This window comes from Melitaea cinxia, chromosome Z, assembly GCF_905220565.1.
Source record: "Melitaea cinxia chromosome Z, ilMelCinx1.1, whole genome shotgun sequence".
NCBI classification, from domain to species: Eukaryota; Metazoa; Arthropoda; class Insecta; order Lepidoptera; family Nymphalidae; genus Melitaea; species Melitaea cinxia.
The window spans coordinates 5982904-6010625 of NC_059424.1; the positions used below are offsets into that span (position 1 = coordinate 5982904).

The 27722-nt window shown below is 32.4% G+C and overlaps 2 protein-coding genes across 2 annotated transcripts; one reads left to right on the top strand and one right to left on the bottom strand.

The window, feature by feature from the left end:
* Positions 1–516: 516 nt before the first annotated feature.
* LOC123668530 lies at positions 517–9763 on the bottom strand. The gene is made up of 2 exons (XM_045602265.1): positions 9621–9763; positions 517–1616 (listed from the first exon to the last, which is right to left on the bottom strand). The coding sequence occupies exons 1-2, from the start codon at positions 9761–9763 to the stop codon at positions 554–556; spliced, it is 1206 nt and encodes a 401-aa protein (XP_045458221.1). The 3' UTR covers positions 517–553.
* Positions 9764–10363: 600 nt separating this feature from the next.
* LOC123668951 (TBC1 domain family member 13) lies at positions 10364–25185 on the top strand. The gene is made up of 9 exons (XM_045602642.1): positions 10364–10383; positions 16426–16499; positions 16751–16876; positions 17004–17182; positions 17750–17848; positions 20882–21092; positions 22510–22711; positions 24464–24586; positions 24836–25185. The coding sequence occupies exons 1-9, from the start codon at positions 10364–10366 to the stop codon at positions 24954–24956; spliced, it is 1155 nt and encodes a 384-aa protein (XP_045458598.1). The 3' UTR covers positions 24957–25185.
* The last annotated feature ends 2537 nt before the right edge of the window (positions 25186–27722 follow it).

Genomic DNA, 27722 nt, shown 5'->3' on the forward strand with positions numbered 1-27722 from the left:
CAGAGTTATAAAATAAATACATTTTTAAAATAAAACTAGCCCAAGTTACTCCTTGTTACATCAACTATCTGCCAGTGGAAGTCCTATCTAAAGCAGTCAGTCGTTTCAGAGATTAACCGGAGTATACAGACAGACAGATAGACAGACAAAAATTGTCAAAAAAATGTTATTTTGATATATGTACCGTGTATACATTCATATGCATTTAATAAAAAGCGGTGATATTTATATTACAAACAGATACTCCAATTTTATTTATGAAACAAAGAAGAATAAAGTGTGTGTAATAAATAATTGTACTCAATAACTAAAACAGAAAAAAATCTTCTTAAAATAATCGATTTTACCCAATTTTAAATAGGACTACATGACGAGTACCGGCTTTCGATTACAATTATTATTATGATTATTATTACTGTGTATGTATTTTAAAAAACTTATAATTCGAGTGAAAATGAGTGCAAAATATACAATAACAACTAAGAAATACATTTCAAAATATAATAATAGTAATGATCAGAGTTATCGAACTTTATTATTTAATACAAAAGATTTAAGGCTTATTCTCTGGATCACTTAAAAGAGAACATAAGCCTCTGTGAGTTCCGACACCACATTTAGTTCCATAAGGGCAGTTACTGCAAGTCACACCCGGTTCGTATATTGGAAATCCGTCAATATTACCAGCCGGTCCATAATTACAAAATATGTATGCCATGACATTTGGTTCTTTTTCTTCTTGGTCCAAAAATTTTAAGTCACCGCGGTGTAATGGTGATTTGTTGAAACTAGTTTTTATCGTTGTTGCAAAGTCTTCAAAACGTGTCACTGTGGCATTTGTCATATATTTAGTTCTACGAAGTAAATTTTCTTTTTTAGGAGTTCGTGTTACATTTTGCATTGAATTAAGAAATTGAGGTCGCGGTGTCCGTCTTTTTCGAAACAATACACATGAACTTTGCTTTGCAGTACACAAAGCCTGTGAGCAACCTATTCGCCACGTCGATGCCCAAGCGGCTGCGGAATACCAATGAGCGTTACATCCACCAGGAGCGCTGCAATTACTTGGTTTAAATGACCGAACATATTCAGGTGGAAGAGTTCTTGACCCGGAAAACCATGCGCCTACAGTATCTGCTAGTATTTGTGCAATGGTCACTCGAGGCAAAATTGGTCTTACATCCATGTTCTGTATAACATTAAATCTTACGGTATTCCTACATTCGTCGTGTCTTTTTTGACATTGTCTTGCCCATATCTCCGCCATCTCTTCGAGTTCGTAGTCCCAATACATTTTACGCATATTAGCGGCTGGCGGTTGACCCGCTTCAAGGCCCATTGCAATATTATCTCTGTGGCGATTATGTAATTGGAGAATTTGATATTTCATCCATGTAGTCATCCCCGAAGCAAATAATCTTGTACTATACTTGTTTTTAGCTAAACAAAGGGTATGCTGATTTCTTAAAGAACAATCGGGATGCGAACAATAATCGAATACTTCAGTTTTATTACCAGTATCACTATACACTAAAATAAACATTAAATAATTTAAAATAAAAATAAAAAGATACATTTCTAATAAATACAGTTCTATGAAAAACGCCTGACAAATTCTGTCATTATGAAGATATACGTGTTTATTTATAACAAAATAAAACTGCTATTGTCTTTAAAGAGTTCTCTGCATCCCTTTGACATTGCCACCTTGACTGTGATCTGACGTTAGTGCGGGAATTATAAAAATGTCTGCAATAAACACTCGCGATTAATGCTATTTTGAGAAAATGTCTTAGACAATATTTTATACTTTTAAATCAAAATAAAATCTCATTGACTATGGCTTATAAAATAACGTCTGTGATTTTACGTAGTTTCGCCTTAGCACTGGTGGTTTTAGGATTCTTCTTTAATTCAGAAGGACATGAATTGACAAGATTTGATCATTTTATAATGTTAGGAGTGTGTGGAGGACTTTCTATTGTAGTTTTTGGCATTTTACTGGAATCAGGATTACAAGTGAAATCTGACAAATGCTTAGAAGTAACTTTTTTAGTTGTGGGAATTTGTTTGAATCTGTTAAGTGCAATAATGTCCTTTATTGATTTTTATTCAGCCCACGGTAACAGAAGAAACGAAATTATGAACATTGGCATGATATCGATACTGTGTATAATATTTCATACTATAGATGTTGTTCTACTTTCAATAAAATAATTATTGCTAAACAGGTGAAATATTTTTACTTACATTTTTTTATTTTTTTAAATATTTACTCATCATACGCTAAGATCGACCTCATACTTTCAAACACTTATTTAGTTACCCCATGAGGTATAATTAACATCGTAGTCAAAACAATATGAAATTTACCTAACACAATATGTTACAGAGTGAACGGCGAGTAAACATTTAATTTCTTGTTTGTTTCTAATGGATTAATTCAAAACCACTTGACCAATTCTTTATTACCAACGCAAAGCCGTGATCGGAAAGCCAGTCCATCAATAACTTACTTTTGCATAATAATTAACTTGCATTAACCACTACGGGTAGCTCAGTGATGGATTTACCAGTAGGTTGAGTAGGCTGGAGTCTAAATTTTAGGGGGGCGGCAAATTTGACTGAAATCTATATAAATAAAAATGAATGTTGCTAAGCGCATAACTCGAGAATGGCTCGACCAATTCGGCTAATTTATTTTTTTGTATGTTCCTTAAGGCCCATGGAAGGTTTTAATACTAAAAATTAAAAAAAAAAATTAATTATAAATTTTTACTATTAATTTTTAAAGGAACGAAGTCTATTCGGGCAACTAGTTAAAAATATATATTTTATTATACGTCAAGAAAATGAGTCTCATAAATTAAACAAAAATTTCAATATATCAATCAGTAGGTACTATACAATATACTTAACAGTTTAAGTCAAGAAACCTTAAGTCTTTTTTGTGATTTATTAACCGACTTCCAAAAAAGGAGGAGGTTCTCAATTCGACTGTATTTTTTTTTATGTATGTTACATCAGAACTTTTGACCGGGTAGACCGATTTCGACAAATTTTGTTTTAATCGAAAGGTGGTGTGTGCCAATTGGTCCCATTTAACTAATACTTGAGATCTAACAAATACTTTTCGAGTTATATCTAATAATGCGTTTTTACTTGACGCTTTTTTCGTCGACCTACGTTGTATTATACCGCATAACTTTCTACTGGATGTACCGATTTTAATAGTTCTTTTTTTGTTAGAAAGGGGATATCCCTAGTTTGGTACCGTGACAAGGAAACCAGGATCTGATGATGAGATCCTAGAGAAATCGAGGGAAACTCTCGAAAATCCGTAATAACTTTTTACTGGGTGTACCGATTTTGATAATTTTTAATTTAATCAAAAGCTGATATTTATCATGTGCTCACATATAAATTTTATCGAGATCTGATAACTACTTTTTGAGTAATCTTTGATAACGCGTAGTTGCTTGACCATTTTTTCGTCGATCTACGTTGTATTACTTGTCGATGTAATTGAAGTCGGTTTTTTTTTTCGTTTGGGAGCAAACACAATTATTTTGTTAATCAGATTTAACGATGAATTTGCAGAATTAAAATCCTAAAAAGTAATGTAAAAATTTCATAACCTAAATGTTTTATTTGCTATCTTTAGCTATATTGTTAACAGAAAATTAATAAAGATAGTGTTTGTATTTTTTTGACTTTAAACTTAGTTATGCATATTTAGTAACGTTTACCTAACGTGTACATTATTTTGTGTAAGCTGTATTAATATTGGAGTAAACCTTTTGAGATCTTACCTCACCTAATGATTATTATTAAATTATTAGCTTTTACGATTCTTTTTTCGTTTAGTAGGGACGGCAAAAATTGAATCATGTGCATTTGTAAAAGTAATAACAATATGACGATTAAAAAAGATAATCCAAAACCTCTGGGTCGGATTTTATCGAGCGTTAATGACTGTGATTAATTATTTAAATGATCCGAATTAAAGTGTTTATCTATACTCTATGCATATAAATAAAATTGGAGTGTCTGTTTGTAATATTATAATGACCGCTTTTTACAAAATGCATATGGATCTATACACGGTATATATACCTACCAAAATAACATTTCATTTACAAATCTCTGTCAATAGTCTGTCTGTTCCGGCTAATCTCTGAAACGGATGGACCGATTTTGACGGGACTTAATAGTAACTTAGGCTACTTTTATTGATTTTTTTTATAACTCTGCAAACTGAACAATAACTTTTTTGTTAAATTACATGCCGACGAAATCTTGGGTGCAGCTAGTTTCTACATAATTTAAAGATACATTTACCTAAACTTTTCTTATACGGGGATTTACGCTATTGTTATCTTGAAACTTCTAATATTTCGGCGACAAAGCAGCCCATCATCGCAATACAGTCCAGGTAAGTATCTTATGAGTAATTTGTAGATAGTGCCGTGAAAGCTAAAAACTTATATCAGATAAAGTAAACTTCACACTTTTGATTACATATAATGGATGCGATTCATACTCAATAGCCCGCAGCAGTGTACCCGGATGTAATTTAGAAGCCGAGACGTAAGCACAACTAGATCCTGATCACGACCCTCCATTGAGTACTACGACAAAGAATTAATTAGTTTAATGTACCGTTTATTGTTTTACTTCAATAAACTGTATATGTATTATCATTACATTGTATAAAACAAAGTCGCTTTCCGCTGTCTGTATGTTTAGATCTTTAAAACTATACAAAGAATTTTGATGCGGTTTTCTTTAAAAAATAGAGTGATTCAAGAGAAAGGTTTATCTAATACTATTAAACGAGCAATTCTTGTATATATAATCTGAATCTCGGAAACGGCTCCAACAATTTTCATGAAATTTAGTATGCAGGGGATTTCGGGGGCTATAAATATATATAATAGTAATAATCGCATTGTAAACACGAGAAGGAATATCAAAATTGTAACTCCAAGTTTCCGACTGGGTTAAACGTTTCCTTTCTGGGTCATGGTATTCGCATGTATAATAAAATACCACAAACAATTTTGGAATTGTCTCAACATAAATTTAAAGATTTTTTTAAAAAAAAAAATTGATAGATAAAGCTTATTACTCTGGACTTAGTGACGCTGTATTTCATGCAACATGTTTCTAATATTGTACTAAAACACAGTTTATATATTATTTTCAAAAGAGTAACTGAGTAACGGAGTTTTTTGCCGATTCTTCTCTGCAGAATCTACATTCCGAATTGGTGGTAGCTTCACTTTTATAAAAATAGTAATTTATTTTTAACGTTTTAATTTGTAAAATGACGATTCGAAAGTGCTCTTGAGCCTATTTGAATAAAGCTATTTGTGATTTTGATTTTGAAATCGATACAGCAAGGATTCATTTTTAGAAAATGTCGTTTTATCCCTGTCGTACCTATATCGATTATTTTTTCTAATTGCACTCATGATTTTTCGTTTAAATAACCAGTTCATATTTTTTATTGTTATGTCGTAAAATCGGAAAATATTATTCATATTTTATCAATACGTAATTCGTATTTAAATGTGATTTCCAAAAAACACGACTTACTGAAAATTCCGAGCTAAGCTCGGTCATCCAGGTACTATCTATATTACATGCATAATTATAGTACACGAATACAGGTAGTTTTTGCAACCGTGCGAAGCCGAGGCGGGGCTCTAGTGCACATATAAAATAGAATAGAGATATTTAGGGAAATGAATTATAAGGATTTTTTTTGTCGACCATAGAAGCCAACATAATTATTTTTTACCTGTTTGTCTGTTTGATTGCTCCGGTATTACCAAAAATTTGCAGCACGAAATTATGTTTACTTTTTTCTATTTTAATCCTGGAGGTCTGACTAAAATCTGGTCTCTATAAACAACAAAAATGATGTAACGCATTTTTTTCATATCGACTACAATTTTCTTTTCTGTTAATATAAATATAGATATAAATAGATACTAATCTAAAAAAATCCACAAATTCACATGTTTCATTGTATTAGAGACCATATTTACTAAACTTTCAAGACATTTTGATAATAAACCATTTATTTTTCTTACTAACATTAATATTCCTTTTTACCCCTTTAAGGGATTTAATGATACTTAAACACGTAAGCCCGCGTGGGATCCCGCGGGTTGCCGCCTTCCTAAAATCTAATACCTTTAAACGAGCAATTCTTGTATATATCTAATATATAATAATAATTCTCGTGTCGCGGTGTTTGTAGTTAAACTCCTCCGAAACGGCTTGACCGATTCTCATGAAATTTTGTGTGCATATTCGATATTTTTTTTATGATACAACATTAAAAAATACATACGACCCTAAATTTTCAACCCTCTACGATAAACCCCTATTTTTAAATAGCATTTAGCGGCAAGACAGCTTGTATTATATATAATAATCTGAATCTCGGAAATGGCTCCAACGATTTTCATGAAATTTAGTATGCAGGGGATTTCAGGGCCGATAAATCGATCTAGTCAAGATTAATTTTTAAAATATGTCGTTTTAACCTAAGTGTTATTAAAGATATAAGGGCTTTTCTAACCCTTCAACTTGGAAATTAAGTGTAGTGGCGCCATCTGATATCTGTTGATTGGTAATCTCAGATTACACATACTCTTTTGATGTCAACTCTGATCTGTTTGGTTTTAAATGTATTATATTTGAATTACTTTAAATTTTGAATGTTATTTTATTTGTTTAGATTGAATTATGCCATATTTTATGATTCTGTGAAAATCGCTTTAAGAAGTAACATATCTAGTTAACTGACACAAATTTGAACGGCTTGAAACGGCTTGACCGATTCTCATAAAATTTTGTGTGAATATTGGGTCGGTCTGAGAATCGAACAACATCTATTTTTCATCCCCCTAAATGTTAAGGGTAGTCCACCCCTAATTTTTTTTAATTATTAGATAAATTATTTATTTTTTATTTTATTATGATTTGGCGTTGAAAAATATATACAACCCTAAATTTTCACCCTTCTACCACCAACCCCTATTTTAAAAAAGCGTTTAGCGGCAAGACAACGTTTGCCGAGTCAGCTAGTGTATACTAGCTGGCGTGGCGATCTTCGTACCGCCTTATTTTTGTGAATATAATACGTTGTGCAAATTTGATTAAAATCACTTTGGTAGTTTTGGAGTCCATCGCGGACAAACAACGTGACGCGTAATTTATATATACATATATCTAAACGGATCTAACGTATACGTCTGAACAGAGTAATTAAACAGGATGTCCGGGGAGGGAGCACACACAGCCCGGCACTTACTATATGTCAATTAAAGTTAAAGCATTTTCCTGTTTCAGTTTTAAACTATCGGAAACATAAAGGTACTTGGTTAATTTAATTTATATCTGCACAGAAAATGTAAGTTTATTAGGTTATTCTTTGGAACGTTTAAAAGAATGCTGAACGATCAATGCGAATAATGTGGTTTAACTACTGCAATTACGAACATATATTGTATTTTTAAGTGTTCTTAAAAATAAATATATTAACAGTAGTAAATAATTTTTCTTAAGTATTTTAATTTTTTATAGAGCTCTTAGAGCATTCGTAAGTGGTATTACACTAGATTTCAGAGTTGTTCAAAAACTGCAAAAAAGTTTCCTAATCTATTTAAATAAAAGAGAAAGGACACTGACTCACTCATCACGAGAACTCAAAAACCGCTGGATGGACATAGATGAAATTTGATAGGGAGGTAGATTATAGTTAGTAGACGTCCGCTAAGAACAGATTTTGCGATATTCTACCGCTAAAGGAGTTTAATTGGGGTTGATAGTTTGTATAAAACACTTACAGCGGGGTCGGTTTAAAAGAAAATAACCGCGTTTGCAACCCTATGAGTTCAAGAAACATTTATATTATTTATCACTTATAAGTAGTACAAATAAAATATCTAACCTAACCTTTACGTAAGTAGAATACTTTTTTATTTACTCCCTGTCGTCACGGAGTCACGGAGGACCGTGCGTTACGCTTTTCCGTAGCATATATTTACACAGAACCTTATTAAAAACTAAATTACAGGCAATATATTTTTGAAGGATTACCAATCCAATGTAGAGTAATAGAGATACCTGGCGATGGTGCGTGTTTATTTTCATGCCTTTCGTATTTCCTTTATGGAAATATTTCAAGTTCGAGCTAATATAGTAAACCACGTGTTCAACACCATATAAGATCTAATTGAAACCACAGGTTTTGTTTATCATATCATATTGCTCATATCATATCATAGTGTATATAATAAATTACGGGTAATATCCAGGACGCCTGGATAGGCAGTCCTAGACCGTATGTCAGCTTCAGCACTTGGGGCTGCAATACCAACCAAACCCCTGCGGGTGCCTTCAGCCGCTTTAATTGGAGGGTCCCGGATCTGCAGGTAACAGGATCCTTCCAGCGAGAGGCTGGCCTCGGCGAAAAGATCAGATTTCTCCTCCATGGGGACATGTCATATATAACTTAGCAATCATAATTTGTTTCCTAACAAAATAGTAATTAACAATCATATGTTGCGGCTGTTGCGGAGTCTACTCTAAGACCTCCAGCGCTTCAAATACTATGTGGCTCCGAGCAGTTCCAAGTAAAAGTTATAATCGATTCGATTCGCAGGAAACCACAAGCGAATTGAACGAGATGACCGACAACATGGTAAAAACGGTGTGAACTCTGGGTCACAGACACGTTCTGCCAACGAAATCAACGAAGCAGTCCAAAATTTTTCCCGAAGCCTTGGATCTACTGCGGTGGAGGCGCAATATTCCCAGTACTCAAGCAGCTTCGCCAGAATAGAAAGCTAAGAGGTCTAAGAGGATACGGAAACTTATATGCAGAGACCACCGCAGCTCGAATACGAAAGATATTACAACTCTTACTCCACTCACTTATGAGCAGTCGGAAGGTGTCTAATAAGGCTAGTTTGGCTGTGCATGAGGGGGTGTTGGTTCCGACACTCATCTACGGAAATGAAAGTTAGGTATGGCAGATGAAACATGAAAACAGAATAAATGCAGTTAAGATAAGAACGTTAAGAAGTATGATAGAAGTTAGACTGAGTGACAGGATAAGAAATAGTGAGATAAGGAAACGTTGTGGTCTGAAAGAAGATGTAGTGACGAAAATTGAGAAAGGTATGCTCAGATGGTTTGGCCATGTCGAGAGAATGAGTGAAGAACGATTGACGAAAAAAGTGTATAAGGCGAGTGTGAATGGAAGGGTTGGAAGGGGTAGACCTAGGCGGACATTCCGAGACCAAATAAGGGACGTCTTGAAAAAAGGCCAGGTCAAGAGTACCCTAAACCGAAGAGCATGTATGAAGGGAATAATGTAAGTGGACGAAGCGAAAGAAGTGTGTAAGGGTCGTTGCAAGTGGAAAGAAGAGGGGTCTCTGCCTACCCCTACGGGAAAGAGGCGTGATTATATGTATTTATGTATTACAACTCATATAGAGCATAATATTACATACAATTTAAAACAGTGGATGGCAGAATCGTTTGCCCTCAGATCCTAGTTGTGATCAAATTTTTTTATGGACTGTTGTTTAAGTTACCTTTGAGCATGTTTGGCTCGAACTTTGGGGAGGCCTATGTCTAGCTGTGGACTGCGATAGGCTGCATAGAGATAGTATGAGCTATCTTTAACAGATGTGCAATCGTGGACTTTTGTAGACCTATAAATGAGGAATAATTCCATTGTTTCCATTCCAATTGTTTTATTATATCTCAAAGGGATAAACCAGCGTTTTTGATGAAAACACCCAAACAGCTTAGTTTATATCAACCTTTATAAAAAAAAAAAAAAAAAAAAAAAATTGCCATATTTTAATTAATGCACTCGTCGTTCCTGAACTTTCATAATGTTAGCTTTTGTTTGGACTACAAATCTGTAAAATAGCAAAGGTAGTAGAGGTAAGCTGTACATTAGGTATATGGTGTAATATGTACAGTTTACAACACGGCTTGCACCTGACAGCGCTCAAATATGGTTCCGCTTATAAAATTCGCCTACAACACCGTTGCAGGCCTTTAGTGGAACGCACCCATAGGCAAACATGCTCACGGTGCTCACCTGACAATGACAGTATCGTATCAACGTAAAGTGTAAAAACAACGTATCTGTATAGTATTTTGGTATATCATAGCTCACATTATATTTGTTATTTATCGTACAAAATATTACACATTACGTGGATAAGGTGAACTGTGTAAATGATCAAAATTGAAACTTAAATAAAGTTTAAAAAGTGATAAATATTATGTGTTTAAATTTATAAAAAATCATTTAACATTTAAAATGAGTCTGCACAAAGCCAGGTAATTGCACTAGCTTATAAATATAATAATATAAAATATGTTCTTCTAAAGTAAGGTTATAAATACACCCCTTTATTTATAAACGGTAATTCACGCAATGTAGGTATTCTGCTTTATGCTAAATAGCTTTCTTATTTATGCAAATGAAATGTTGTTTTTAAATTAATATTACAGCGACCTTATGATAAAAGTTTAAGCTATTTTTATAACACACTAGATGACCCTAGCATTTTCACCTATGTTGTAGTTTGGCACCTATAACTGACTCCTAATCGGTATGTCCATGTAGATTTTTTAATGGTGGTGCTTCTAGGATTTTAGAGTTTATCAATATCAAATAAGTTAACAAAAAAAAAATTCATTTCAAAATATTTAAGAATAGTACCATTTTTTTGCTGCTTGATCAGGTTTTAAAATACTTTTAAACCGTCATCATTATACAAAATAGAGTTTATTCTTGTTTAATTAATTTATATAGCTTATGGAGCGTATTGGACATCCCTCTGATATATTAGTGCATGTTATATGGGCTCACACATTGGCAATTTTGTGTTTGCTCCCCGCTTGGGATGGATATTTATATTTGTGCAAATATTTCCTTCTGGTCTGGTTATCTGGCCTTGTGGGTCACCCATTGTGCCTCAGAGAGCACGTTAAGCAGTTGGTCCCGGTTGTTACCATAGACAACTAGTAGCGATTGTTACTTGTAGTGCGAAATATCTCCCAACCCTCTGTGTAACAGCGTGGTGGATTAAAGTCTGGCCCTTCTCCATGGAGAAAGAGGCTGTGGAAAGTTACCAGAGTATCCATTCTACTGAAAAGGATCAACAGGATACATTATTCAAAAATTATAAATTCAGTCATATATAATGTATACAAGCAAACTCTACTGAATCCGAACCACATCTTAATCAATTATTATCTTGTACTGAGGAATTCATCATTTCAGCCTATCAGTCCACTGCTGGACATAGGCCTCCACAAGTTCACGCCAAAAATGGTATGAACTCATGTGTGTTACCCATAGTCACCATGCTGGGCAGGCTGGTTGGTGACTGCAGAGCTGGCTTTGTCGCACCGAAGACGCTGCTGCCTGTCTACGGCCTGTGTATTTCATTGCCAGTAGTTGGATGCTTATCCCACCATCGGTCAGCTTTTTTAAGTTCCAAGGTGGTAGTGGAACTGTGTTATCCCTTAGTCGCCTCTACTGAGTAATTAGCTATTAAATATTTTTTAATATGAATTTATGAATTGAAAATTGTAAAATTACTTGTAGGATGTTATTATAGTAGTTTATGGTGTTATCTCTAGTTACAACAAATTCTTACAAGATATAATTTAGTCTCAAATTTGCTGGTGAATTCAAAATACTAAAACATTATTAACATAAGTAACTGGGATGCACAGTTATAGCTGCTTTCAAACTTTAACTTTCTAAAAGTGAAAGATAGAGTTATCTTCTTTAAACAATGGCTCACTGCCACAATGTCTGCAGTCATTGCTAAAATAATTTATGAACAAGACTAGCCCGTTTGGCGCAGTTTGTAGTGGCCTTGGTTTCTGCCAAGGGGCCTGCCTGGGTTGTGGGTTCGAATCCCGCCTGAGCCTGGGTGTAATATTTGTATTTATATATGTATTATTTCCATATATTTTTATTTATATTTAAAAAAAATATTCACCTATATCAGCTGGCTGTTACCTATAATGCATACAAGCATTATGTTGCTTAGCATAGGAACAGATGTCTGTGTGTGAATGTGTATAAGATATTTATTTATTTATATAATTTCTTGATGATGAGAGTAAAATTTTGAATTTTATCCTATCAAAGGTCACATTAAAAGCATCATTTCTTTTGTTATTTCTTTGATTTCACTGGTTTTAAGTACTGGTGTTTTACTTTAATAGGAAGCAGTAGGCCTTACAATGGAACAAGAAAAGTGTAAACGAAAAAAGCCAGTTATTATAGAAAAATCAACATTTCATAGTTAATATCTGGGGACCTACTTAGTCCGCAGGTCCAAATTATTGATTGATTGGCTTTAAGTTGTGCCAGTGGAGCACGGTTGATTCCACCAATGTCACGTAGAGTGGACAACAAAGGTAGGAGATTGGTTGGTCGGTGCGTTTGAGATAATAGTCTCAATTTAATTTTGAAAAGAGACAAAATAGTCAGACTTTCATTGTTACAAATTAACCCAAAACAACATAAACATTTAATGTTAAACTAAGACTACAGCTGTTAGTAGCTAAACTATTACACACTAATTACACTAGGACAGACACATTATTTATTGTACTTTAATTTTATTTCAAAATATTTACACAAAAATGTACAGTAGGGACTAAACACCAATATTAACAAACATTGAACATTATAGGGCGGGGAAGGTCCAAATTAAATTTGTGCCTCCTGTGATTTAAGTGATATAAGTTGAGTGTTACCATTTTCGTGATTTTAATGTGGCCATTATCAGAAAAATACTTCTAATTTTTTGGTCTGTATCACGTTCTTTTATACAAATATACTTATTATAGTTACAAAAATTATTTTTTTGCAAAGTGAACTGTTAAAAAAATTTGTAAAAATAGATTTTTGCCAAGTTGTACCCCTATGTCAGTAAATGAATCACTGGAAGTATTAAAGACAAGTTTTTATGGTTTGTGATTTTCAGTGTCATTGTATTGAATATTATAATAATTTTTCAGTATGTTTTCGTGAATACTGTTGTATCAAGAGTTATATATATTTCAAACATAAAGCTTTCGTAATTTAGTAAAATGCAAGTATCTAAATAGGAGAATGATAACAAAAAAAGTCTAAAGGGTGATATCTTGAGGAGTCTTTACAAAAGGGGATATTGCAACTTTATATTTTTTTATCAGAAAATGAAAAAAACTGTCTGAGATACATAGATCAAGTAAAAAAAGGTAGATAATGCGCGGCCTTTGTTGTTACTGAAGCCACAAAACTCGGCTCCTTCAAGTAAACACACGCGCTCACGCACACATATGCATCAAACTCCGCTCATTTTCGTTAGTATCTCACGGGGCCTCGTACAGTAACTTTGCCTTCAAAATGCCGTTCTTATGTAATTAAATGGTGCAAAAACAATACCAAAGTGAATAAAAAGTCTGAAGAAATATCGTTTCACACGTAAGTACATACAAAACTTTATATTTCTTGTTATTCCAAAATAATATTGAGGTTATTCGGAACTTATAATTTCAATGTCCCGAAATGACGTACCGAGGGTGTGTTACCAGTAATTTTTATTTCCATTAGCCCAAAATGCGGGTAAGTAACTTGTAGACAATCATAGAAAAATAATTAAGTAGAAAGTGGACAAAATTATTGTTTTTTTTTTTATTGTGTGATTTTTATGTTTTTCCTAAATTGAAGTCAAGTTAAATATGAATTTTTAACTCGTTTGTTTCTGTTTAAATTTGTGAATTAACTACTCACATTTTACTACTAAATATCATGGTTTTAGGTTTCCAACGAATATTTTAATAGGAGATGAATGGGTAGCTGCTTTACGACTGAGCCGAAATGAACTACAACGACAGCCATCATCATCTAGTTGGTTTGTTCAAACCATTTTGATAAAGCTGACATGTACAGTACAAAACGTGGACTTCGCAGAGTACCATCAAGTACATACTGCTACTTACTACTACGTATTTTAATGTTATATTTTTTGTTCTAGGACCTACCGGATGAGTCTAAATCAGTCCTTAACCAAGATTCAATCTTTGATACACCTAGAAAACATAAACTAAGAAAAAAAAAATTAAAAAAACAGGAACTTAATTTAAAAAAAAATGTAAAAATAAAATCAATTTATTACAGCAAAGAGTTAGACGTCTTTAAAGCAGGAACTTGCCCCTCAGAGGAATCATCAATTACTTAAAAACGCAAGTTTTCATTGACACAGATTTATATAATTAAATAAATCAAAACACGGCTACAATAGATTTATGTAACAATTTGAATCGAAAAAAGGAGTAAATATATTTAAAACTATAAACGGGTTTTTATTTCCACATACCCATTTTACCTATATTAAATTAATTGTTTAATAAAAATTTTAGGGACTTTTTTTTAAAAAGTGTCAACACTTCACTCACTCACACATCTTTAAAAAAGTGGCTTCACTTTTCTGTTCTAGGTGCGTTATCTATATTTTTTACTTTATCTATGCTGAGATAAGACACATAGGTCTATATTAAAGACTGCATAGCTATGTAGGTGGTATAGTAATAAGTAATAAAATAGTATATTTAAAAAAAATTGACTTTTTAATTTAGTGGTACAAAACAAACAAAAAATTAAATATTTTGCACAGAAATCTTAATAATGTCCACATTTATTCTTCCCTAGTTATAAATATCCCCTTTAGTTGTGTACTATTTTGTCACATCCCCTTATGCAGTATACTTACTTAGATATTATTGCAAAAAATAATAAAACACTAGTTATTCTTTTTAAAACAATATAATAAAAAGAAATCACATGCAAATAAAAAAAAAGAAATTATTAAAGGAGGAGGTTCTCAATTCAATTGTTGTATTATTATTATTATTTTGTGTAGGTTACCTCAGAACTTTTTACTGGGTGGACTGATTTCGATGATTCTTTTTTAATCGAAAGGCGTGTCATGTGGTCCCATTTAAATTTAATTGAGATCTAACTAGTACTTTTTGATATATATCTGCGAATTTCTTAACTATTTTTTTGACGACCTACGTTGTATTTATACCGCATAACTTTTCACTACGTATACCGATTTTGATGATTCTTGTTTAAACCGAAAGCTGATGCTTGTTTTGTAGTCACATTTAAATTCAATTCATTTGATCAAGATATAATGAGTACTTTTTGAGTAATCTTTGATACCGCGGATTACTTGAATATTTTTTTACCACTTAGGTCATGTTACTTGTCAATGTATTGAAGTCGATTTTTTTTCGTTTGCAAACAAACACAATTATTTAATAACAACATAGGCTATCCAGCTTCTTATATCGCTTTTCCAAGAATGCTATCTTTAAGAATCCAGTCTGCATCCAGTATTTTTAAATGACCATAGCTTTAAAATGTTGTAATATTAATTTTTGTTAGTGATAACTGGTTTCCTTTTTTATTTCTTTCTCCAGAAAAATATCATTATGTCTTTAAGGTGTAGTGGAGAGTTATTTGAAAGTTAGTATTGCAGCGTGTGTGTGTGTGTGTGTGAGTGTGTATATATGACTTTTTTCTACCAATACGATACTCGTATATTGGATTCCGTTTAAAAAAATAAATCATAAAACAATGAAGTTATAAGAAAGTAAAAAAAATCTTGTAAATATTGGTTTTGAAAAGACTAATCGCAACCATAATGAATTCAAATTGTAAATATCCTTTATCAAAAAAATCAATTCAGCCTGATTGTAGCTCTATTTATGAGTCGAAATATCCCCTTCTGAAACAAAAACTCATTTTTAAAGTTACTTTACTTGGAGAATATCGCATTTACATTAGGTTTTGTGTGACCAAAATTGTTTGATTTAGCATCTTGATGCTGTATACTCGGAACAAGACTGTATATTCGGTTTAAAAAAAAAAAAAACAAAAATATGCAAATATCTACTTTTGTAAAGACACTCCTCTCTTTACCTTTTGTTTGAGAAACGTTTCTTTAGGATATATAGAAGAAAGCTTCTAGAATTGACACAAAGAAAAGTTATAATGTGTAGTGATTTAACTGTAAAAGTAGGTACCACTTATCACATAATTTAAGCTCTTAAAAATTGTGAAACGGGTATAATTCAAAAGTTTTTTTTTTGTAAAAAAACTTTTAAAATTTAATGTTTATCAAAATAACTTAAATGCATATTAAAAGAGAATGTTTTACTCTACGTAAGAAAATACTCCAATTGAACCAAGCTCACTTAGTTCATGTACAAGAATTTTTTTAAACCTTGTTCTCACTGTTCCTTAAATTTTATGACACATACCTACATTATTTTTTAACTTAACTGTTTATTCTTTTTCAGGATTAAGGCCTTTGAAGATGTCTTAAACGAAGATGTCGTAAACATGAAACAGCTTCAAAAACTAGCTTTTAATGGTAATTGTGCTAAAAAAAATTACAAAGCAATAATAATGGAAATATTAACATATTTTAAATTGATAAAATATTACTAATTTTTAATACTAAAGTTATTATTAGCTTCTAGAAGACTTACTTAATTTAGATGTTTAATAACATAGACGTGTTATAATTTTGTGACTTAAGCTTTCATTTAATATTGCAGCTAGTTTTTCCGTACATATTACCACAATCAGATTTCTATTTTTATTGAATGTTTTGTTATCTAGGGGTTCCAGATGAAAAAGGCTTGCGATCATTTGTATGGAAGATCCTACTCCACTATATACCTCAAGAAAGGAGTGCCTGGGAATCTACACTTTTAAAGAAACGGCAACTTTATCAACAATTTATTGGTAATTTTCCAAACTATTGACGAAAATATTCTTGACTTAAATACGTAATTTGATATTGTAAAGCATTTTGGAATGATATAATATGTATACGGATATTCGTAGTCTTAAAACATAATTTGTATTTTAGATGAAATTATCGTATCGCCGGGAGGTCCGACCGATCATCCCTTAAATCTTAGTCCAGACAGTTCATGGAGCACTTACTTTAAAGACAACGAAGTCCTCCTCCAAATAGATAAAGACGTAAGGAGGTTATGTCCAGACATATCCTTTTTCCAATCGGCTACTGAATTCCCTTGTCCTGAAGTAAGTTATTGTATGGTTATTGCTTGAAATATTAAGTTTACTTGAATTCAAATCTCACACAATATTAATACTATAGTTTATTTTTGTTGAGATATAGTGAGTCATTGCTTTCACTTAGTATAACCACACCCTATGACAAATTAAATCTTAGTAAAAAAGAACACGAGTTCAAATTGCCCAGTTGAAGTAAACGCAAATATCTTTAGATTTTTAAAAGCTTGTCAATGCGCGAAGACAGTTTTGATAAATTAGTTTTCTTAACCGAGATTAGATGAACTTTAATTAAAAAACAGAACAAAATTTACAGAAAGAAATGTCACATGCTAAGTTAAATAAAAGATTAATTTTAGCAAACCTAAAAATCAGTTTTTTTTTGTATTTGGTAGAAAATGCGGGTCATTCTTGCCTTGAATGCCTATATTTTATACTTACTCATAGATTTTTTTTTTTGAATTTATAATTGAACTTTCTAACAATTGTTAGCTGCTCTGTTGTGTCAATAGTTTTTCATTTTTATGGACAACGTCATAATTTAGTTTATGACAAACCATTTCGTCTTACTTCTAGATTGTAAACAGTAACGGTGTGAAACGTTTGCACAAGAGAGTCGAGCAGTCGGTGCTGAAATATTCTACATTAGAGCGAAGAGGGCTCGGTGTCGCTAAGGTAATTAAATTTTCTTAATAAAGCTTAAGTTTTTTTAACACATCAACTTCTTGAATAAAGAAGTAAGTTTTCAAACAGGATATCCCCAAATTTTTTTTTTTTTTTTTTTTAATAAACAATTTCAGTTATATTTACCAAGGATTGAAACTCTGTTCTTATGTTCAAATCAAGTATAATCTTATGTATAACATTCTCGTGTCACAATGTTAGCTACCATACTCCTCCGAAACGGCTGGACCGATTTTTATGAAATTTTGTGTGCATATCGGGTAGGCCTGCGAATCGGCCAACTTCTATTTTTCACACCCCTAAGTTATAAGGGAAGGGGGGGATTATGGGGGATAATAACATATATGGAAAAACAACGTTTGCAGGTCAACTAGTATAATGTAAATGCCTACCATATTATTTTTAATTGGGACTTTTTACGAAAACGTAGAGCAATTTTCAAATGTTGTCGTAGATGTTATTGAAAAGAAGACATTGTTTTGAAACTAATCTCCTACACTTTAAATTATTTTCGTATTTTCCATTAGCAAGTCTGTTTATTAAGAGCGTTAATTAAGACTCGACGAGTATTGTATATTTTAAATTTTGTTTTTGTTTTTGTGTTGTCTTGAATACTATTTTGTTTACAGTTTGAAAATAAATAAAATTCGCGAAGAAAATCTTTGTTCACTACTTAATCCACTTAACTTGTGTGTCTAATCTCAGTTTCGACCTAGAATCTATTTTATTCATCCTCATATTATCTGTCTTAGCAGAGACCAAACTCCTTCGGGCCTTAGCAATCATAGGCTTTAAAATATATATATATAATCGCACAAGCTTCGGTTAATCTAACTGAAAATCGTCATATCTCAGCTTTTACATATTAACGTAGAATGTGTGATGTGAATAATAACCCTAATATATCTATCTTATATATATAAATGAATCGCAAAATGTGTTGCTAAGCGCAAAACTCGAGAACGGTTGGACCGATTTCGCTAATTCTTTTTTAAAATGTTCCTTGAAGTACGAGGATGGTTCTTACGGAGAGAAAAATTCTAAAAAAAAAAATTTAATTTCCTGAAAAAGTCTAAAAACAACACTTTTCTATACTCCCATACAAAAGATTTGTGATAATACTTAAAAGTCAATTTGAACTTTAATACCATACGATAAAGTTTGTGTTAGGCGATACGAAGTTCGCCGGGTCAGCTAGTATATAAATAAAAATGAATGTTGCTAAGCGCATAACTCGAGAATAATTCGACCGATTCGGCTAATTTATTTTTTTATATGTTCTTTAAGGCCCATAGAAGGATTGAATACAAAAAAAAAGTTTTTACTATTAACTTTTGACAGAATGAAGTATGTCCGGGCAGCTAGTATAAAATATGTATAACTAATAAGAGTATATATAGTATGTTAAATATATCAAATTCATTTTTATTAAAAGTAGACGTCAACATTATGTTATACCTAGAGTATCAATTTTCTCGCATTCTAATAACGTTACTTGATACGTAATAATAGATCACGTTACACGTTCACAATATACCTGTTCGGTAGGGTTTGTGAATATTTTTTTCGAAATAATTAACACAATTGAATTGCATATGATAATATAGAAATATGTTCCCTATAGGTACATATACTGTATTTATTTAATGTCTGTATAATTATTATCTTTTTGAAAAGGGTTATTTTAGGATTCACACCTATTACAATAAGAACGTAATATGTATAGTAGATCTTTCGTTGTACCATTGCTAATTAAACTTTTAAATATTTTATCTATACAAATAAATAAAATTGGAGTGTCTGTTTGTGATATTAAAATAACCGCTTTTTATTAAATGCAAATGCATATATCAAAAAACATTTTTTATAATTTTTGTCTGTCTGTCTGTTTGTTCCAGCTAATCTCTGAAACGGCTGGACTGATTTTGACGGAACTTTCAGTGACAGATAGCTGATGTAATAAGGTGTAACTTAGGCTACTTTTGTTTTTGATTTTTGTTTTAGTTTTATAACTGCAAACTGAACAATAACTATTTTGTTACATTCCACGAGGACGAAGTCGCGGGCATAGCTAGTGTATTAATGTAATCAATGTATCAGTTAACTTAGAAAATTAAGTTTAATGCTAAATGGTAATGTTTTCACTCAAACTTTGTCTCTTGTTTGTGGAATCACGCTGCTCCACGGCGTTTCCGCGTACCTATAAGTAACCCATGATCTTACTGTTATTTTGACGTCTACGATAAGGAACCGACTGCTTTAAAAATTCCTCGATACACGGTGGTAACTGGACATACATCCAGACCAAAATAAATGTTTATGTATATACATACACAAATACGTACTCACCGTCGGTTATACGACTTCACGCATCACATCCTCATACCCGTTACATAGAATAGCAATAATAAATTATTTTATTTATTTATTGTTCATTAATGTCAACTACTTTACGACACACTCTTACAAGAGTATCGCACTCGACAGGCACAAAACGGCTATGTACGTATAGAAGGCTGCTCTGAATTAAATAAATTTGATTTATTAATAACTAGCGACCCGCCGATATTATGCGTGTATTACTTTTATTAACCTTCATCTGGAATCACTTTTTTTTTATATCACTAGTTCGGCAAACAAGCGTACGGCTCACCTAATGATTAGAGATTACCGTAGCTTAGACGCCTGCAACACCAGAAGCATCGTAAGCGCGTTGCCGACCCAATCCCCAATCCCCCTCAGGAGCTCTGGTCACCTTACTCACCAACAAGAACACAATAGCTGCTTGAGAGTAGTATTATTTAGCTGTGATCTTCTGTAAGGTCGAGGTACTACCCCAGTCGGGCTGCTCCATATTTTGAGCAGGAAATTCCTACTGTGCCCTACCTCAGTTAAACTATCACTCTATTTACTTAAGAAAACTGCATCAAAATCCGTTGCGTAGTTTTAAAGATCTAAGCATACAGACAGCGCGGAGTGATTTCTTTTTATACTATGTAATGATGATATTTTATAATTCCGCAGTTAAGTAATGAAATCCGTCGTAACGAAGGTTTGTACAGCGGGGACTACACGCCTCTGAACGAAGGTTGCGAGGCTCACTGGGAGGTCGTCGAGCGGATGCTCTTCCTCTACGCGAAGCTGAACCCCGGGCAGGGCTACGTTCAGGGAATGAACGAAATAATCGGTCCCATCTACCACACATTCGCCTCTGACTCGAACAAAGAATTCCGTAGTAAGTACAAGTCAATTTTAATTGATTGTCACTGAACGTGACCTTAATTGTCTGGAGTGTTGATTGATTCTTGCTCAGGAATTGTGTCTTACATTTGTAGATGGATATGAGTAAATCTTATATATCAAAATCTCGTGTCACATTGTACAGACATCCTCCGAAACGGCTTGTCCGATTTTTGTGTATTTCTGTAGGTCATGGTAGGTCTGAGAATATGCCGTAGGCTATGTTTTAAAACCCCTAGGTGATTATTGTGTCCATATGGCAGAACAATGTGTGTCGATCCACCTAGTAAATAATAAATATCTTTCTGCTTCACACATACACTAACGGTCGTCTGTTCCTAAGATAGACAACTTAATGTGTATATGTAATAACAGCTGATTGATTTAGCTCTTATCCTTCTCCTAAACGGGGAAAGAGGCCTACGCCCAGCAGTGGGATTGCAGACTGAAGCGTATACGTAATTTGTTTTCATTGGAGATAAATATTAAGTCAATTGTACTCCCAGAGTATATTATAACAAACGTACAGTAAAAAAATCACGTCTGTAAATTGTTTAATAAATTATTGATGAGTCAACGGTATAAACACATGTTTGGTAACAGTTGACGTAATAAAGATTGAACTGAAGTAATTAGTAATTAAAATATCAAACACTCGAAGTATTGTTAGCATTTAGGCCGCGTGTCGCCGGTAGTAGATAGAAGTTACCCTGCGTATAAGTTGCCAATAGATTTTAACAGCAGACGGTAAAATAGACCATAACGGTCTGTTGCGTTTTTGGCAACAAATTCTTGCTGTCAAAAACAATGCTGAGGCAGAAACCTAGTTGGCCTTTTTATTTATCTTTTTTTTTTTTTTTGCTTTTTTGTATTTGCTACCTATCATTTTGTTAATTGTATTTTTTTATGTTTCAATTATTATTCTTATATATTTTTATTTTATTATTTACTTTTTCCTACTTAAAAGCCTAAAAACTACTACTAGCCAAAAAAGGCTAATAAAAAAGGTTTCTTTCTTTCTTTCTGTTTCGCCTCTTTTAACAAACTATAATTTTTAGATTTACAGATTTCGAATATACATATCTCATAAATAAAATGGGATTCGATGGTAAAAATAAGTCATATATGTAAGTCATACGTCAGATAGGTTTTTTTGTAACCAGTGAAACGGGCCCTAAATACCTAATAAGGAACACTCTTTTATACATATTATAGCTGCATACTGTAATTTCCCCTTCACTCAAATCGGTCGCTTTACTCTTTAATTTTTTTTAATTACAAAGTTAATAAGTAAGAAAATAAATTAATTTGCATATAAAGTAGTAAATTTATAGTAAAGCACAGCCTCCTTCGGACGCTTATAATCACATATAAATACCTACCAAAATAACCGTCATCATTACATTTAACAGAACACGCGGAGGCAGACTGTTTCTTCTGCTTCACGAACCTGATGGCCGAGATCCGTGATTTCTTCATCCGAACATTGGACGAAACTGAAAGCGGTATCAACTATATGATGAGCAAGCTGAGCGAGTGTGTTAAGAAGAATGACCGCGCTGTGTGGGAGCAATTGCAACGACAGGAACTCAGGCCACAGTACTACAGCTTCAGGTGATGTAGCGAACCGTCCCTAACCATATCATCATCATCGTTCATCATCATTCCAGCCTATTGCTGTCCACTGCTGGACATAGGCCTCCACAAGTTCACGCCAAAAATGCGTGAACTCACGCTGGGCAGGCGGGTTGGTGACTGCAGGGCTGGCTTTGTGCACCTAAGACGTTGCTGCCCGTCTTCGGCCTGTGTGTTTCAAAGCCAGCGGTTAGATGGTTATCCCGCCATCGGTCGGCTTCTTAAGTTCCAAGGTGGTAGTGGGACCTTGTTATCCCTTAGTCGCCTCTTACGACACCCACGGGAAGAGAGTGGGTGGGCATATTTTTTGATGCCGTAGCCACACAGCATATAACCTAAATCTGGAGTGGCCCGACTGGGGAGAAAACTCGACATTATAGAAGATCACATCTAGATGATACTGATGTCAAGCAGTGTTGTGTCTCTGTGTTGCGTGAGGTGACCGATGCTTGGAAGCTTGAGAGGGGGTTGGGTGTAGCGTCATCAGATGAGCCGTAAGCTCGTTTGCCGACTTAGTTGTATAAAAAAATAAGTCACATATTTCATTTTTCCCACGAACAGTTAAATTTCGAACACATTTTCGAAATTTAAAACATTAAACATTAACAGTTTTTCACAAAAGTGTCAATCGCAAAACGTTCGAAATCGTTTACAAATATGGGAACTAGAAATATCGATTCAAAATATAGTAGTAGTAGCATCATGGTGATGCGATTTAAATATGATATTGTATGTTGTAAAATATCGAACACTAATGAAAAATACTTTAATATACCAACTTATTTTTAGTGAAAATTATAAGAGGGAACAAGATTTGAAGCAATAAAACGAATTTATTGATAATAGTTAGTCAATATGTAAATTAATCGATATTTTATACCTTCAACTTCTACTACTACTGCTTATTAAACACTTATTCAAATATTTATTTAATCGCTTGCGCTGTTTGTAGATGTCTGTTTAATATTGGTTAACAACGTATCCATCTAGTTTCTACTTTTTTTATTTAATTTTGTAACTTTTACATCCTTATCTTAAGCTTTTTTATACTCTTTACAATGTCCTTCTTCGCAAAATCTCCGTCCTGTATTTATTGAATGTATATTTATGCATGCGTTAAGTCCGCCGTTTGCGCAACTTATTTATACGTTGTGTAATAAAGTTTAAATATTTTTTTTAATATCTCAGTAACCGTTCTTAAGGGAGTAAACTCCGGACGCGCGTTGATGCTTTTTTATTTATTTTATTTAGGGACTTTTATATATATATGTACATGAAAGACCTATACAAAAATAAAAGAAATATAACACGCTGTACTTACAACTTATGACTATAGACTTTTTTATTGAATAAATAAAAATTATTTAGTATCGCAAGTAGGTTGTTTGTTTATACAATACTGATTCTGATATTGCAATTAACAAGTAAGCCGGAAGACGTTAGAAAAATAACACTAAATATGTTTTTTTTTATGGGATAAACAGAATAGCTTTGTTATTTTTTGTTTTGAAATATTTTAGCGTGGCTATTTTCCATTTACCTGTTCACCCGATGCTAAAAATGTTAAAAAATTTTAATATTACATAGCGATACATTATTTACTTAAATTTAATGCATTCTGCTATTATACTCGTATAACGTTTTGAACCTCTTTGCTGGGCACAGGTATAGTATTTTTTCACCGCTCCTACGAACTACATAAACAAATATATAAACAATTTTTTTCCGCAGATGGCTGACACTGCTGCTCTCTCAGGAGTTTTCTCTCCCTGACGTTGAAAGGATTTGGGATTCCCTATTCGCCGACCCGCAGAGGTTCAATTCGCTGATATATATTTGCTGTGCCATGATTTTGTAAGTTAAGAATAGTTATTTCTCAACCTGACATATACATTATAATATTAAGTTATTCCAAAACGAGTAATTTTCTTAAAATTCTGTCTTACACCTTTGGGGGTTTGTCAGGAAAAATTTTGGCAACGTGCTCCTGGCACTGTACTGTATCAGGCTTCCATAGGCTACAATATTCGCTTATCAGGCAGATCATACGCTTCTTTGCCCTTCTGTTGATATAAAATAAAATATGTATTAATTGCCTTTCAGGTTAGTAAGAGACAACATATTGAGTGGAGATTTCGCGTCGAACGTAAAATTACTGCAAAACTTCCCACCGATGGACGTATCCTTAATATTAAATAAAGCAGTCAAAATATCTAGAGCTTAATCTCTATTTGAAACTTATGTAGAATTAATATTTTATAATATACAATTTATTCCTTTTTATATGATGATATTTACTGTTTCAGGGGAAACAATTGTCTAATCTAATATATTATCTGTATTTAAGAATTAAGAACATTCCACAATCAAAAATGCCCAATCATTATAACAAAAAAGAAATAAATATATATTATGTAATGTAATTTTTAATAATAAATTAACTTTCGCTATTATTCTTTTAATCTTATAAAAAAATCAGAATTCTATAAAATATCTCCAAAATATAAACATAATTTGACGTCAAATATATACACATATACATAGCTAGCATATATATAGCTATAAATTCTACTACAGATCAAGTACTTATACATATTTTTATATCTGACTTTATTTTAGTTAAACACATTGTATCTATACTATATGAATAAGAATTTTATCAGGCCTACTCTTTTTTTTTAAATAATTAGTGCTCATTTCAAACTTGTAAAAGTTATTTATACTCCTTTTTTTTTTGAAGTGATATAAAATTCGTTATAAACATAATTGCTTTAGATCTGAAGGCTTTTCTCTATAAAAGTAAATAAAAAAGATCCGAATTAGATAGTACTATAGACACATAGAGTATTTTAACTTTATCCTTTAGTTATTATTTAAGTTAAAATTATTCTCTTTTTCGTTTTTATATAATTAAATCGACAAAATTTAGCATTAAGTTTATTTTTAAATTTGTTAATATAAAAATCAAGCAACGTTCTACTACATGAATATCAAACCGTTGACATATAATTGTTTATTCATTACATTTCACAGAAGTAAAAAATGCAGTAGTCGGTAGTATATAATCACGCAATTTGATCAATTTTATATAAATACATGTTATCAAACTTCATGTAATGTCTGAAACACGAAAAATATGAAAATTTAGAACTTACGTCGTGTCAAAAAATATGAAAATTATGAAATTACTGAAGATATATATATACAGGAAAAAAAATTATATATCTGTTCTGAAAGATGGGAATGTTAGAATAGGTAAATAAATTTTCAAATCGCAATATGCAGTAGTTCTATTACACGAACGATGTTTATTAAAAAATAATGTCACGTATTATAAAAATGTGTTCTCATTGATCACACATTTTGAACATATAAATGGAAAAATAATAGTAAACTATAGGGATAAAGAGCACTACGTAGTACTTGTTCAGTTTAACACTTTTTACTTAAGAAAAATAGCAAACCGTCTTAATAAATGTAATAGTAAATAATGTGTTTTTGTGTTGTATATACATGAAATAAATGTAATAGCAGGCCATAATAATATTAATTATATCATTTGTTGTCGTTTTATTTATTGTCCAATTTATATTTGGAATATGTGTAAGGATGTTTCAAAGGTTGCGAAAATAGACGTCAATATTTAAAGTAGAGGTTTATAGTGAATCGGAATTTTTTTTTTTCGGTTAGATAGCATCACGTCTAACACCGCAAAAAGTGAGTCCAATGACAATTCGTCATGAGTATATATTTTTGTTTTTGTCAAATGTAAACAGCAACATACTAATAATTTTCACAAATTTTGGATACAAGAGAATAAACAAGTAAATGCAAACAATTTAATTGGTCAAGGGGTACCGTAGAATAATAAGGTATGACTAACTTCGCTGAGTGAACGATGAGTAACTGTCTTCTTAACTCTAATAAACTGTAGCTGAAAACGCCATATGTTCATGAGTAGGAGTGAGGAAGTGAGGAGTGTCCCACTATAGGTAGGAGTGTCCCACTATAGGTAGGAGTGTCCCACTATAGGTAGGAGTGTCCCACTATAGGTAGGAGTGTCCCACTATAGGTAGGAGTGTCCCACCATATGTAGGTTAAGGAAGTGAATCAGTTCTATCGTTATCATCATTATTAGAAAGGTAGGTATGTAATAAAAGACAAGACTTCATATTTAAAGATTTAATATAAATAATTACAATGTAATCGATTTGTACATACTCATTGATTGATAATAATAATAGAAAGTAAATAGTTTATACAAATATAATGTCATTTTAGATTTAGTTTTCTATTACACATCTAATACAATGTAAAATATTGGAAATGAGAATATACTTTAGGTGTAATGTCGTGAAGTTAAATTTTACTATTTTCATAATGAAATAAGCCGCTGCTTCACATTACGAAATATAATGAACCTTAATGACAGTATTTTATTAGCAAATAAGAAACATTATCAAGGTACATATATCACGCCCCAGTCCACGGGCTGCGCAGCACGTTTTATTATGAGTCGTTATTGATACTTAAAAAAACACTTCGTTCGTAAAATATTAGATTTGGCTCCAGTTCTATTCTTTTTAGAAGACAGCTCTATATTGATAGTTATTTTGAAGATGAATATGGCAACTTTCAATATTCTTCCCAAACGTATATTCCAAGCTCAGTTCTACTTTTCTCGACCCAATATTAAGAGTTTCAACATTAAACGGCCATCGCATTTGACTGTTCAGCTAAATTCTAGTGATTACTTGAATCGTAAAACGTCAAGATACTAGGTATATAAGACTATGCGGCTTATACATATGGATAATATAAAATAGGAAACTGTTTCGGCATATCAAATTTTTCGAACATATTTGGGCCCATTACTGAATTAAAAAGAGATAAAGCACCAATATTAAAATAATGATAAAAATTTATATAAATAACTCGAACAGGATATTTGTTCATACTATATGTATTTTATATAAATTATATGACCAAA